This window comes from Herpailurus yagouaroundi, unplaced genomic scaffold (genome assembly GCF_014898765.1).
Source record: "Herpailurus yagouaroundi ecotype Mexico unplaced genomic scaffold, PumYag 191, whole genome shotgun sequence".
Classification (NCBI taxonomy): Eukaryota; Metazoa; Chordata; class Mammalia; order Carnivora; family Felidae; genus Herpailurus; species Herpailurus yagouaroundi.
In genome coordinates this window covers 14,068,280-14,082,364 of record NW_024412422.1, presented here as the reverse complement: position 1 = coordinate 14,082,364, position 14,085 = coordinate 14,068,280, and the positions used below count along the sequence as shown (strand labels likewise).

The window sequence follows — 14,085 nt, the reverse complement described above, 5'->3', positions numbered from 1 at the left end:
ACGCCTCCTCAGGGTCCTTTTGCCTATGACAGTTTCTCGAACTTTCCGTGTTTTTGATGACCTGGACGGTTTTGAGGAGGATTGGTCAGGGGTTTTGTTGGGTGTCCCTTGGGATGTTTCTCTTATGATTAGACTGTAGTTATGGAATATTGGGAGGAAAACCACAGAGGGAAAGTGCCATTTCAGCACATCTTATCAATAAACCCTATGTATTTTATTCTCTGATAGTCAAGTTTCAGGAGAGAGTGGATATAAACACTCTGTTCACTATGTCATATTTGATTACAACTTCACATGGTTTTGATTATTACTCTTTTTTTTTAATGTTCATTCATTCATTCATTCATTTATTTATTTTGAGAGAGAATGCAAGCAGGGGAGGGGCAGAGAGAGAGCAAGGGGGCAAGAGAATTCCAAGCAGGCTCCACGTTGTCAGCCACGGAGCTCGATGCAGGGCTTGAACCCACAAACTCATGAACCATGAGATCGTGACTTGAGCAGAAGTCAAGGGTCGGACACTTAACCAACCGAGACACCCAAGAGCCCCTGGTTATTACTGTTCTTATTCATGTGTATTAACAGTATAATTTTGTGTGCGAGTACATGATGAGATCCTGGTTTTTATTTTTTTTTATTTTATTTATTTATTTTTTTCAACGTTTATTTATTTTTGGGACAGAGAGAGACAGAGCATGAACGGGGGAGGGGCAGAGAGAGAGGGAGACACAGAATCGGAAACAGGCTCCAGGCTCTGGGCCATCAGCCCAGAGCCTGACGCGGGGCTCGAACTCACGGACCGCGAGATCGTGACCTGGCTGAAGTCGGACGCTTAACCGACTGCGCCACCCAGGCGCCCCTGAGATCCTGGTTTTTAAAACTTCTTGCACATTTTACTTTGCCATAATATCAGACATACATAAAGTAGCAAAAATTTTATAAAAACTTTGCAAATACCTTTTCACCTTGATTCTAAATCTTAACATTTGACTCTATTTGCTTTATCAGTCTGTCAGCGGCCGCATGAGGCTGTGGCTGCCCCATTAGGCAGCACAGATAAGAGAACACCTCCAGTGCTGCAGAAAGTTCTGTTGGACAGCACTGTTGCAGAATGTTCTTCAGTTCGGGTTTGTATTTTGCAGTCAGATTCAGGTTGTTGTAATGCCCAAGAGTGGAAGGAAGCTGAGCCTTCTTAGCACATCCTATCAGGAGGCCCATGTTCACTTTGTGGTGTTAACCCTGATCTCTTGGTTAAGGTGCTGTTTGCCTGGTGTCTGCACTGTAAAGTTGTAACTCCCAGTTTGGAATTTATAAGTATTAGAGGATATTTTAAGACTTCGTAAATCACCTTCTTCTCATCAGACTTTACCCACTAGCTTTAGCATGAGGAGTCTTTCCTGAAACACGTAATTACTATGGTGGTTGCCAAATGATGCTTTTCCTATTACCCCTCCTACATTTTTCTCAAAGGAGGACCTCTCTGCTCTCCTTTGTTTATTTATGTCAGCGTGGACTCATGGATTCTTATTTTATTCAGTGGGTTATATAGTTCTTTTTGCTGTCGCTGTTGTGGTTATTATTTTGAGGCTTGCTTTGTCCTAGTTTTGGCCAGTGGGGTAAGTGTTAGGCTGGCTGGCTCCTGTGTCCTTTTGACGTGTTCCTGTCATTCCCTGAGCACATCCACGCTTCCTGGCACAGCAAGATATTCCAGGCTCAGCTTGTACTTTCCCATAGCTCTAAATCACTCATGACTCCAACGAGCCCTGGTTCCTTTAAGTGGAAAATATGTAGAAACGGAGATCTAGTACTAGGTATGTTCATTGTTCATTGGATCATTGGAATGTTGTTTTGAATTGAGATTATATTAATGTTGCCAGTGATGGCACTGTTTGTTTGCATTTGCTATGTCAAATACTTCAAGCCTAGGGAGATGTACAGAGAGTAATAGATAGAACATCCACATACCAGCTGTCTGCAAATCCAGTTGAAACACCCTCTCCTATTCCTTTCTCTCCTGCTATGCTGAATACACTCTTGGTTTCCCCTTGCATTTCTTTCTACTTTCGCTCCAAACCCACGTGTCTATAAACAATATATAGTAATGTTTATGAACTACGTATGAATTGTACTACCTATATCTTCCAGCAGCCTGTTTTGTTTTTTATTTTTAAGCGGCCTCCACGCCTAGCATGGGGCTTGAACTCATGACTCTGAGGTCAAGATTTGCATATTCTACTGACCGAGCCAGCCAGGCACCCCTCCTACAACCTGTTTTTTTGCAGCATTGCTTCTGAGATTTTCCATGCTGATACATGCAGCTTTTACTCATTTTTATTTAAACAGCTTTTAAATATTTCAGGTATATAAAAAGAAAAAGCACATGTGGACCAAGCACTCATCTTCGGATTTAAAATACCACAGATACAATTGAATTCCCCCCATGTACCCATTTCTGATCACCCCTGCCTTCTTAGGAGTGACTGATGGAATGAACACATTTGTTACACAGTCTCTCTCAAAGGTCTTCCAGGTTCAAGGAGAGAAGAAGTAGGTACCACCTCTTGATGGGGTATCTCGAGGTTCTGGAAGACCTTTTGTGAACAGAAATATTGCCGCTGCCTCTTTGGGGTACACAGTATCTGCCACAAGAGCCTGTGTTCTGTATGCAGTGGCTGGGACATAGAATGTGAACGCTGTCATCCTCATTAGATGCTGCTAATATTGCTAAATTGCCCTCTGAAATAGTTGTACCAGTTCATTTTCCCACCAGTAATCGATGAGTGTTCTTATTTTCTAGAGTATTTCCAATGCTTTGTATTGTCAGACGTCTTAATTTTTTGCTGGTTTGATTGATGTGCAGTGATTAATCTGTATTGCAGCTCTCTTGCTTGTGGTTTGCATTTAACTTGGCGTTCTCTTTTATGGGGTACAGGTTTTAGATTGTAATATTCAAAATACAGTCTTTTCATTTACGGTTTAGGCCTCTTTTATGTCTTGTTTACACAGTCTTTTTCTACTCAAGGATCAGAAAATTAATCTCCTATATATTGCCTTCTAAAATTATAAAGTTTTGCTTTATACATTTAGGCCTTTAAGCTACCCCAGATTACCTCGTATGTATGGTGTGAGATGTGAACTGAACTTGATTGTTGTTTCAAATGGTTAACCGATGGTCACAGCACCATTTTTTAAAAAGTGGATTTAAGCAATCCCTACACCCAAGGTGGGGCTCGAACTCATGACCCAAAGATCAGGAGCCACATACTCTTCTGACTGAGCCATTTTCAAATAGAGTATCTTTTCATGTCAATATTACTGTCAGCTTATCCTATTTTGTAAACACAAAAACAAAAAAAACTGCTTTTGGGGCTCCTGACTTGCTCAGTTGGTGGAAAATGTGACTCTTAATCTTGGGGTCATGAATTCAAGCCCCACATTGGGTGTAGAGATGACTTCAAAAGAAAACAAAGCAAAAATTCTGCTTTTGTTTGGAATTTCACTAAATTTATAGATTAATTTGGAGATAGTTGAGACTTATAATATTGAGTCATCCCATATATGAATGCGGTTTATACCTCTATTTAAATCTTTTTTTAAAAAGTCTCTTAACAAAGTGTTGTAGTTTTCTTCATTAAGCCCTTTCACATCCTTTGTTAGGTTTTTCTCCTTAGATACCCTATTTTAATATTTATGTATTTCTAAATAATGTGCTTATGTTATTTCTTGAATTTTTATTTATTTTTTATTTTTGTCTTAAACTTTTTAAAAATGTTTATTTATTTTGAGAGAGAGGGAGAGTGCATGCAGGGGGGCAGAGAGAGAGAGAGAGAGAGAGAGAGAGGGAAGGAGAGAGAGAGTCAGAATCCCAAGCAGGCTCTGCGCTATCCTCTCAGAGCCTAACACAGAGAACCATGTTTCATGGACGGTGAGATCATGACCTGAGCCGAAACCCAGAGTCATATGCTTAACCGACTGAGCCACCCAGGTGCCCCCAATTTTTTTTTTTAATGTTTATTTATTTTTGATACAGAGAGAGACAGAGTTCGAGCAGGGGAGGGACAGAGAGCGAGGGAGACATAGAATCTGAAGCAGGCTCCAGGCTCCGAGCTGTCACCACAGAGCCTGACACGGGGCCCAAATTCACAAGCCGTGAGATCATGACCTGAGCCGAAGTCAGACTCTCAACTGACTGAGCCACCCAGGTGCCCCAACCCCCAATTTTTTTTTTTTAAAGTAAGCTCTACACCTAAAGTGGGGCTTGAACTCACGACCCCAAGATCAGGAGTTGCATGTTCCACCAATTGAGCCAGCCAGATGCCCCGATTTCTTGAATTTTTAACAATATCCATAATTATTGTGGATGAAGATTTAGGTCTTTCGCATGTCATTTGGCTAAGAGTATAGAATTCTAGGGTATATTTTCTTATCAGATTTTTTTAAAGTTTATTTATTTTTGTGAAAGAGAGAAAACACAAATGGTGGAGGGGCAGAGAGAGAGAGGGAGACACAGAATCTGAAGCGGGCTCCAGGCTCCAAGCTGTCAGCACAGAGCCCAGCTTGGGCTTGAAACCACGAACCATGAGATCATGACCTGAGCCAAAGTCAGACGCTCAACCGACTGAGCCACCCAGGTGCCCCTGGGTTGATTTTCTGAGACTTATTTATGCTTTACTTTCCATCATAGCCTCTTCGTTCTCTATCTTCTGGTTTTAGTATTAAACTTATTTTCTCTCTCATTTTTAGTTTCTAAGAGCTGTTTCTGTCCTTTCATTGCTAGTTTTTCATTGCTTTCTGGTCTTGCTTTATGTATATAGCAGTTACTTCTCTGAGGATATTAGTAATAGCTTTCTTGTAATACTTCTTTAGTTTTGATTTATTATTTCTTCCAAGTTAACCTTTCCTTTTGAAATCAGCTTCATATTGAATGTTTTTGCCTTTTTTTTTTTTTTAATGTTGGTTCTTTTACTAGACTCACATTTAAGGGGGAGGCAATCAAAAGCCATTTGGAGACCGTATGTGTACAGATGTGACTTACTTCCTGGTAGCCTTTACTTACCAGCAATCATGGGGTAATTATGTAGAGGTCTTCTTTCTGGGATTGTTTGGTTTTCCCAAGGAAGAGTCTCCCCAGTCTCTTGTCTGGGACCTTTCATCCAGGATCTGGTGGCAGTGAGGGATGGGGAGCCAAGGTGGGTTTTGTTTTGTGTTTTGTGTTTTGTATTTTTGAAAACTTTTCCATCTTCTCCTTATCCCTTTACTTCCTCCACCTGTTGCACTTGGGTTTCCAAAGCTGAATTTGTGTCTCATTCACCTTCACTGAGTCCTGTTGCCTGGCTGGTCAGTCTGCTGCTGTATAGGATGGGGAAAGGTCCTGGGCTCTAACCACTCAACTTTTATTTATTTATTTATTTATTTATTTATTTATTTATTTATAATTTTGTAATGTTTATTTTTGAAGGAGAGTGAGACAGAGTATGAGCAGGGGAGGGGGGGGCAGAAGAGAGGGAGACACAGAATCCGAAGCAGGCACCAGGCTCTGAGCTGTCAGCACAGTGCCCGACGCAGGGCTTGAACTCAGGAGCCACAATAAGTAATCTATATTAGACTTGGGATTATGCTTTTTTTGTGGTAATTTTTTAAATGTTTTATTTATTTTTGAGAGACAGAGACAGAGAGAGAGTGAGTGGAGGAGGGGCAGAGAGAGAGGGAGACCGAATCCGAAGCAGTCTTCAGGCTCTGAGCTGTTCACTCAGAGCCTGACATGGGGCTTGAACCCACGAACTATGAGATCATGACCTGAGCCAAAGTTGGCCGCTTAACTGATTGAGTCACCTAGGTGCCCCACAAATTTTAATCTTTTAAAATATTGCTTTCTTGAGGCACCTGGGTGGCTCAGTGGGTTGGGCATCCAGCTCTTGATCTTGGCTCAGGGCTTGATCTCCAGGCCATGAGTTCAAGCCCCACACTGGGCGTGAAGCTAAATAAATAAGTAAATAAGTAAACAAACAAACTGCTCAAGGGGTCTGGACTGCTACTAAATTGTTTTTGTTTTACTTTTTATTTTGAAGTAAATTCAAACTTAGAGAAAACTTGTGAGAACGATTATATTCCGTTTACCTAGGATCACAGTTGTTAGCATTTGCCATATTGGCTTTATCATCTCCCATATGTATGTGTTCACACATATATTTTTTTTTCTTGAACAATTTGAGAGTAAGTTGCAGACCTGGCCCTTTACCCTTATCTTTTGGTGTGTATTTCCTGAGAACAAAGGCCTTCGGTACATAGCCACAGAACGAATCAAAGTAAAGAAGTCTAATGTGCAATTTACATCCAAATTATTATTTTATGACACTTTTTTTTCTAGTCCAGGATCCAACCCAGCATCATGCCTTACATTCACTTCTGTTATCTCTTTAGTCGCCTTCAATCTGGAACACAGTGTTAACCATTCTGTTTCATGACATTTGCATTTTTGAAGAGTAAGGACAGCTATTGTATAGACCATCTCTGAGTTGCTATTATAATGTTTAACTTTGTGGTGCAATTTTTTTTTGTTTTTGTTTTTCCTTATAGCTCTTAGGAGAGTATGAGTCCCTTGGAAAAGAACACGAAAGAGTAAAGGTAATGGTTGATGATTCATGTTCTGAACATCATGTAGGGGCAGAAACACTGGGTTGGAAATGAAGAGGGGTGACCCTTTCTTCTCCCTTTCTCTCCCTCTTCTACCTCCATCTAGCCGCCTTAGTTAGACTGTCTCTCCATCACCTCATCTTTGTCAGCATCCTTATAGGCAAATATTTGCCCGCTTATGTCGCAGATTTGTTGGATTTCTTTGAAATCTTCAGAAATGTTGAATGGCTGTTGTATTTGAGATGAGTTGAGATGAAATTTTTAGAAGAATATAAGAACCATACAGATGAAAATAATTATTTAATAATATTTAAATACAAAGTTTTGTTTTTGAAAGCAGTAGCTTTTTGTGGGATTGTTTGAGTTTATTGATAATGCTTGAATTCTTAATGAAAGCTCTGTTTGGGAACTATATGTTTGAATTCCGCAAAACCCCACAATAATGCTGTAAGTGGGGTCCAAAGTACTTGTGTTGCATAAAATACAGGGTTGTGATCATTCAAGGTTGGTGAAAAGGCCTGCACAGCTAGGCAGGAGGGAATTCTGGGGGGTCAGGAGCCAGTTATCACATGTGAAATCTTACTAAGTGGCAAAACAAATACCTGTGTGTTTACTACTGAGGTTTTAGGCAAGTTGTAGTTAGAATATGTCCATTTTGACACTGGATTGTGCAGAATTAAGGAAAGCATCATAGGCTATACCTATTACACAGGTCATGTACATACAGCTACTTGTATCAACCAGCATTTTGCTGTCTCATTTTTTCCCCTGAATTGTGCATATTGGCTCTGTGGTCAATGCTGTATTTGCTGAGTATCTGCATAATTTTCTTTGTAGCTCTCTGGTGTGACCTTAGATTTTTTATATATTATGTATTTTAAAATAAAAGGAGTATAAACCTGAATATTCCAGTTACCTGAATTTTTCCTTTATTTTCATAGGATACATTAAATACAACTGAGAACAAATTGCTTGATGCACATACTCAGATTTCTGATTTGAAAAGGTAAAATGTGTTATCCTTCTAATAAGATAATTATGCCTCTATTCTTTTAGCATATAAATATGTGTCTGTACCGAAAGCGATGAAAAGGAAGTTTTTCTTGAGGATTTTTAGGCACTTTGAGGTCAGGTTTTATCCTGATCTTCCCCTGACCTGGAAATACATTTGATTTTAGCCAAAGATTTTTAAATGATTAGAGTAGATTGGTAGTTGTGCTTGAGAAGTGTGCACTCCTGAAACATTTATTTGGTCAGTGAAGCAAAATCTAAATGGTACTAAACCTTTGAAAGGAAATTTAATCTATCCTTAAAAAAGAAGAAGAGAATCTTAAGAGGCAGTCTAGTTCACCAAATGATATTTGTGCTCCCAAAAGAAAACAGCATTCACACCAACTTTATGACGATCTACTTTCTTAAAAACCTGGTTTGGGGACTACGTTTGTGATCTCATTTGCTTAATTAGATAGAAACAGAGGCATAAATGGTCTCTATGGCAAATGATTAATTATTTTTAATTGGCTTTGGAGGGTGCTTTTGTGTTTGTATTTGGAGATACGTCCCTTCTTTGGAGATTTTACTGTGCTCCTAAGGACTTCAGGTTGGAGAGAACGTGAATGCTGCCTGGCCTGCTCATTTGCTTAGGTCTTTGCTGGGATACATTCAGTTCTGCCAATAGCTTCCTTGTCAAATTGGCACGAAGTGTCAGCCCTGCTAGAGCTGTTCTTCCTCAAACCCTCCTCGCAGCGGGGCAGACAAGAATTTGAGGTTAGAAGGAGATGAACACATGTGCAGAGTTTAAGAGAACAGAAGGAATGCCAAGGTAGCTTCAAAACAGAAGTACCAGAGTACTTATCCCTGTTGGTGAATTTGAAAATAGGCTTTTATTCTGAACATGGCACAAATGAGGTGAGTTGCCTGTAGGTAGAGAGTTGTTCAGGATAGTTTAGCCTTTGTGTCTTTTAAAAATTAGGAAGTTCTTATTAGCTCTTTTATTGGATGTTATATTAAAATTGCTTCCTCTTTTGTGAAAGCATTACCTATCTAGATTTCGTATGCATGAATATATACGTTCAGAATGAAACATACTAGAACTGCATTTTATTTGAGTACTTGGTTTTATTTTATTTTTAAAATTTATACCATGTGTTTTGATCTGTAGTCAAATTTATAATTTTTCTTTTTTTCCTTGGCTATATAAAAGCCATTTGTTGTCTTTTCCTTCAGTTGTAGTATGTGAAATGCTTCTTTGTAGAGTTTAATGTATTTGTCTTTCAGTTTACTTTCCAATTTTGTTCAGCTTTTTTAAGCTTACTGGTGGCATTTTACTGTGAAAACAGGTGTATGGACCAGCAGTTTCTAGAAGGGTCTGTTAAATAAGTAATTTGTAGTTGAGCTATATTTAAAATCTATCGTGTACTTAATTTATCTTATTGCTTTTGAATTAGAACAATTTCAAAACTTGAAGCTCAGGTCAAGCAAGTAGAGCATGAAAATATGTTAAGTCTTCGTCATAATTCTAGAACTCCTGTGAGACCCTCACGTGCCAAGTAAGTGATTTTGTTTAATCTCAGTAAAGCTAGAAATAGGTGCACCCTTTTAGTGAACTGAGAAACTCATCTGTCTAAATCATGAGAAAGTCAGGGTTAAGTGTCATTATAGAACTTAGATGTGTAAAAACATCTAATTATGGGGCGCCTGGCTGGCTCAGTCATGAGTTAGAGCCCATGTTGGGTGTAGAGCTTACTTAAAAAACAAAACCAAAACCATCTAATTATTAGATATTATAAAAGGTCTTATGCAGAGGCATTTGCCAAAAGAAGGGAATAGAATCTGATGGGGTGTCAAGAGACCTAGAATGTTTTTTATTCATTGATTTTGCCCAGCTGTGTGACCTTAGGCAAATCACTTAATTTGAGGTTTTTTTGGAGCTCAATTTTATTATCTGTAAAAACCAGGACATTGGGCTAGAACACCTCAAAAGGTCTTTTAGCCCTAAAATTCCAGAAATTGTATCCCTATGTTAATGGACATATCTACAAAGATAGTGGATTTTATTAGGTTGTAAGGATTTTTCTTTTTAGTTTTTTTAGTTATTCAGAATTAGCTTTGTTGTAATCTCAGAGCATTATCTTGATGATACTTTTATAGAGCTATTTTTTTCTTTTTTCTTTTTATTTTTTTTTAATGTTTATTTTTGAGAGAGAGAGAGAGAGAGAGAGAGAGAGAGAGAGAGAGAAGAAGGCGAGCGAGCGGGGGAGGGGCAGAGACAGAGAGGGAGACACAGAATTCGAAGCAGGCTCCAAGCTCTGAGCTGTCAGCACAGAGCCTGACACGGGGCTCGAACTCACAAACTGCAAGATCTTGACCTGAGCCAAAGTCAGACACTTAACCAATTGAGCCACCCAGGTGCCCCTAGAGCTGTTTTTTTTCGTATTAGAATTGGTTTTTATTATGATTTTATAAAGAATATTAAATGAGTAGATCATAAGGTCATAAATTGATGTGTATTGGAAAGATTGTTAAATTGTAAACTTTAACCTGGGTTGTAATTGTCAAATGAGAAACTTTCTTTAGATCTTTTTATTTATTTATTATTAAAAAAGATTTTTTTTATTGTTTATTTATTTTGAGAGAGAGAGAGAGACAGAGCCTGAGGGGCGGGGAGGGGCAGAGAGAGAGGGAGACACAGAATCTGAAGTAGGCCACAGGCTCTGAGGGGTCAGCACAGAGCCCGACGTGGGGCTCGAGCCCACAAACCATGAGATCATGTCCTAATCCGAGGTCGGATGCTTAACTGACTGAGCCACCCAGGTGCCCCTAGATCTTTTTTTTTTTTAATGTTTATTATTTTTGAGACAAAGACAGAGAGACAGAGAGCAAGCGGGGAAGGGGCAGAGAGAGAGAGGGAGACACAGAATCTGAAGCAGGCTCTAGGCTCTGAGCTGTCAGCACAGAGCTTGACCCGGGGCTTGAACTCACAAACTGCGAGATCATTACCTGAGCCGAAGTTGGACGCTCAACCAACTGAGCCACCAGGCACCCCTCTAGATCTTTGTTAATTAATCTTAAGTTAGAACATAGTGAATTATTTAAAGAAAAAAAATTGTAAGTAACTGAAATTGAACGTTTGTGGGAGAACAAGAGTGGGGTGGGATTGGGGTCAGGAAAGGCCTTTCTGTGGAGGTGACTTGTAAGCAGGGAGGTGTAAGCCCTGTGCTGAGTGGTTGGGGTGGGGACGTGAGGGCGGGGGATGTTCCAGGCAGAGAAATTAGCCTCATTATGTCCTGAGGTAGGAAAGAGCTTACATGTTTAAAGAACCTGGAGGAAGCCTCTGTGGCCCAAATATTGCCAGCAAGAGGTCAAGTAGGTCCAGATGAAATCGTAGACTATCATCCATCGCCTTCTAAGCCATACATGGTCGAGAGTTTGGCTTTTACTCTTAAGTCCGTTGGGAAGCCTCTGAAAGGTTGTATATGGTAAAATTAGGTCATCTGATTTCTATTTTTTTTTTTTTAACGTTCATTTATTTTTGAGACAGAGACAGAGCATGAATGGGGGAGGGGCAGAGAGAGAGGGAGACACAGAATCCGAAACAGGCTCCAGGCTCTGAGCAGTCAGCACAGAGCCTGACGCGGGGCTCGAACTCACGGACCATGAGATCATGACCTGAGCCGAAGTCGGACGCTTAACCGACCGAGCCACCCAGGCGCCCCTGATTTCTATTTTTTTAATGCACCTGCCATGAGGAGAAGACGGAGAAGAAAAGAGTAGAAACAGACACACTAATTAGGCTATCGTAGTGCTGGGACAGGTGGTGTTCGCTGGGTGATGTCCGTAGAAATGGACAGAAGAGAAAGGTGGGAGGGTTCTGGAGGTGGAATCCACAGAACATAGCTAAGAATGAGGTAACAAGATAAGAAAGGGAAGTGTCCAATAATGTCTTGGTTTCTGTCTGGAGCGACTCAGGGTTCCGTATATTGAACTAGGGAAGGAATGGGAAGAGCAGGCCATGGGGTAAGGATCAGAATTTCTTTTTTTTTTTTAATTTTTTTTTTTTTAACGTTTATTTATTTTTGAGACAGAGAGAGAGACAGAGCATGAACGGGGGAGGGTCAGAGAAAGAGGGAGACACAGAATCCGAAACAGGCTCCAGGCTCTGAGCCGTCAGCACAGAGCCCGATGCGGGGCTCGAACTCACAGACCGCGAGATCGTGACCTGAGCTGAAGTCGGACGCTTAGCTGACTGAGCCACTCAGGCGCCCCAAGGATCAGAATTTCTATTCCAAATATTTTAGTTTGAGATTCCTACAGATTCCAAATGGGAATCCAGCAGGTGATTATACATTTGCATTTGGAGCTCAGAAATAAGGTCTCAGGCTGGAGTTACAAATTGTAGAATTATCATTCTGTAGTGCTTGACCACGGGATAGGTGGTGTAGGACGCAGCTCTGAAGAGCCCTGAGGTCCCGATGTTGGGGTGGGGGTTGGCACAAGAAGCTGAGAAAGAGCTGCCAGCACGCTGGGAGGAACCCCCAAGTGGCCAGTGTTGTGGCCGCAGCTGAGAGAGTCGCTCTCTGAGAGGGGGACTGGGGATCCCTGGGTGCGCCAGCCAGGGGTTGGTGGCCTGGAGAGCAGTTTGCACAGAGGGACAGATGTGAACATTGGTTGAGAATGTTGTGTAGAATAAGTGAAGGCGACCTGTGTGTCTAACAACTGGAACAGTAATATATTGTGATATATTTGTGCATGGTGCTGTATGTGTGAGAGTGCACTTGCTAGATCAGGAATTGGCAAGCACAGCCCCCAGCCCAAATCCAGCCTGCTGCCCGTTTTTGGAAGGCCCATGAGCAAAGAAAGGTGTTTTGTTTTTAAATGGGAAAAAAAGCATAATATTTCATACATGTAAAAATTACATGAAATTGAAATTTCAGTGTCCATAAATAACATTTATTCATTTACCTATTGTCTGTGGCTGCTTTGCATTACAATGGCTAAGTTGAGTAGTTGCAACAGAAACCTCTTCCATCTGGCCCATAAAACCTATTTATTAAAACAAAATAGGGGTGCCTGGGCCGCTCAGTTGGTTAGGTGTCCGACTTCTGCTCAGGTCGTGATCTTGTGGTTCATAGGTTCGAGCCCCGTGTAGGGCGCTGTGCTGACAGTTCAGAGCCTAGAGCCTGCTTCTAATTCTGTGTATCCTTCTGTCTCTGCCCGTCCCCAGCTCACACTTTGTCTCTTTCTCTCAAAAACTAAACATTAAAAAAAATAATAAAAAACAAATAACACAAAAAACTTACTTATTATTTGACTACAGGAAAACTTTGCCAACCACTGAAGTTGATCATTAACATGATTTAATCTTAGGAACATAATTTGGAACAACGAAAACCAGTTGCAGAAGAAGTAGGATACTATTTATATTGACTTCAGCATGTAGAACAGTTGTACATATTCTTACAGGTTCATACAGAAGTAGTAAAAGTATAATGTATGTACACATTACAAATTTAGTGTAAGTGGTTGCTTTGGGGAGGAATGATATTGGAGAGGTACACAGGGGACTTGAGTTGTATCTGAGGTATTTCTCTGTGTAAATTTTTAAAAAATGTTTATTTATTTTTGAGAGAGAGCGTGCATACGAGCGGGGGAAGGGCAGAGAGAGGGAGACACAGAATGTGAAGCAGGCTCCAGGCTCTGAGCTGTCAGCCCAAAGCCCGACGCGGGGCTTGAACCTGCAAACCGTGAGATCATGACCTGAGACGAAGTCGGACGCTCAACCAACTGAGCCACCCAGGCGCCCCTGTGGTGTTTCCCTGTTTAAAAATCTAATAGAAATATTGCAAATAATCAAGATTGTATAAGCAGACGGTTGGTGCATGAGTATGATCTGTGTGTCTATGCATGCTGAAGTGAACATGAACCAATAAAGGATTCATATCCACAATATAAAGAACTATGAAAGAAAAAGTCTCCTCAACAGAAAAATGATAAAAGAACATGAACAAATGATTCGTAGAAAAAGACATATAAATGGCTGATAAAATGAAAAGATGTTCATTTTACTAGTAATCAAAAAATGTAAATTAAAACAAGCATGGGACACCACTCACACCGTCAGCCAGGCCACACTTTAACTCTAATCAATGCAAAGTTTGGCAAAGATGTGAAGAAAGAGAAAGAGGTACTCTCAAAGTAATGGTTGGACTGAAAATCATTAAGCTTGACTGGAGCGTGATTTGGCAATATCCACTAAGACTGAAAATATGTGCACCCCAAATCGCACACTTCTGGTTTTAGATATTTACCTTAGAGGAATTCCTACATGTGTTAATCGTAGCACTGTTGAAAGGTGATGTGTTGGGGGGCGCCTGGGTGGCTCAGTCGGTTAAGCATCCGACTTCGCTCAGGTCATGATCTTGCGGTTCGTGAGTTCAAGCCCCGCGTCGGGCTTTG

The 14,085-nt window shown here is 40.6% G+C and overlaps 1 protein-coding gene across 6 annotated transcripts in view; it reads left to right on the top strand.

Moving 5' to 3' along the window:
• MPHOSPH9 (M-phase phosphoprotein 9) overlaps positions 1 to 14,085 on the top strand; it is a 57,681-nt gene that overhangs the window by 31,485 nt on the left and 12,111 nt on the right. For all 6 annotated transcript variants that reach the window (XM_040444009.1, XM_040444012.1, XM_040444013.1 and 3 more), the window contains 3 exons: positions 6,574 to 6,621; positions 7,572 to 7,636; positions 9,078 to 9,179. In XM_040444009.1, coding sequence (XP_040299943.1) covers positions 6,574 to 6,621; positions 7,572 to 7,636; positions 9,078 to 9,179 — 215 coding nt within the window. The remainder of the gene's footprint in view (positions 1 to 6,573; positions 6,622 to 7,571; positions 7,637 to 9,077; positions 9,180 to 14,085) is intronic.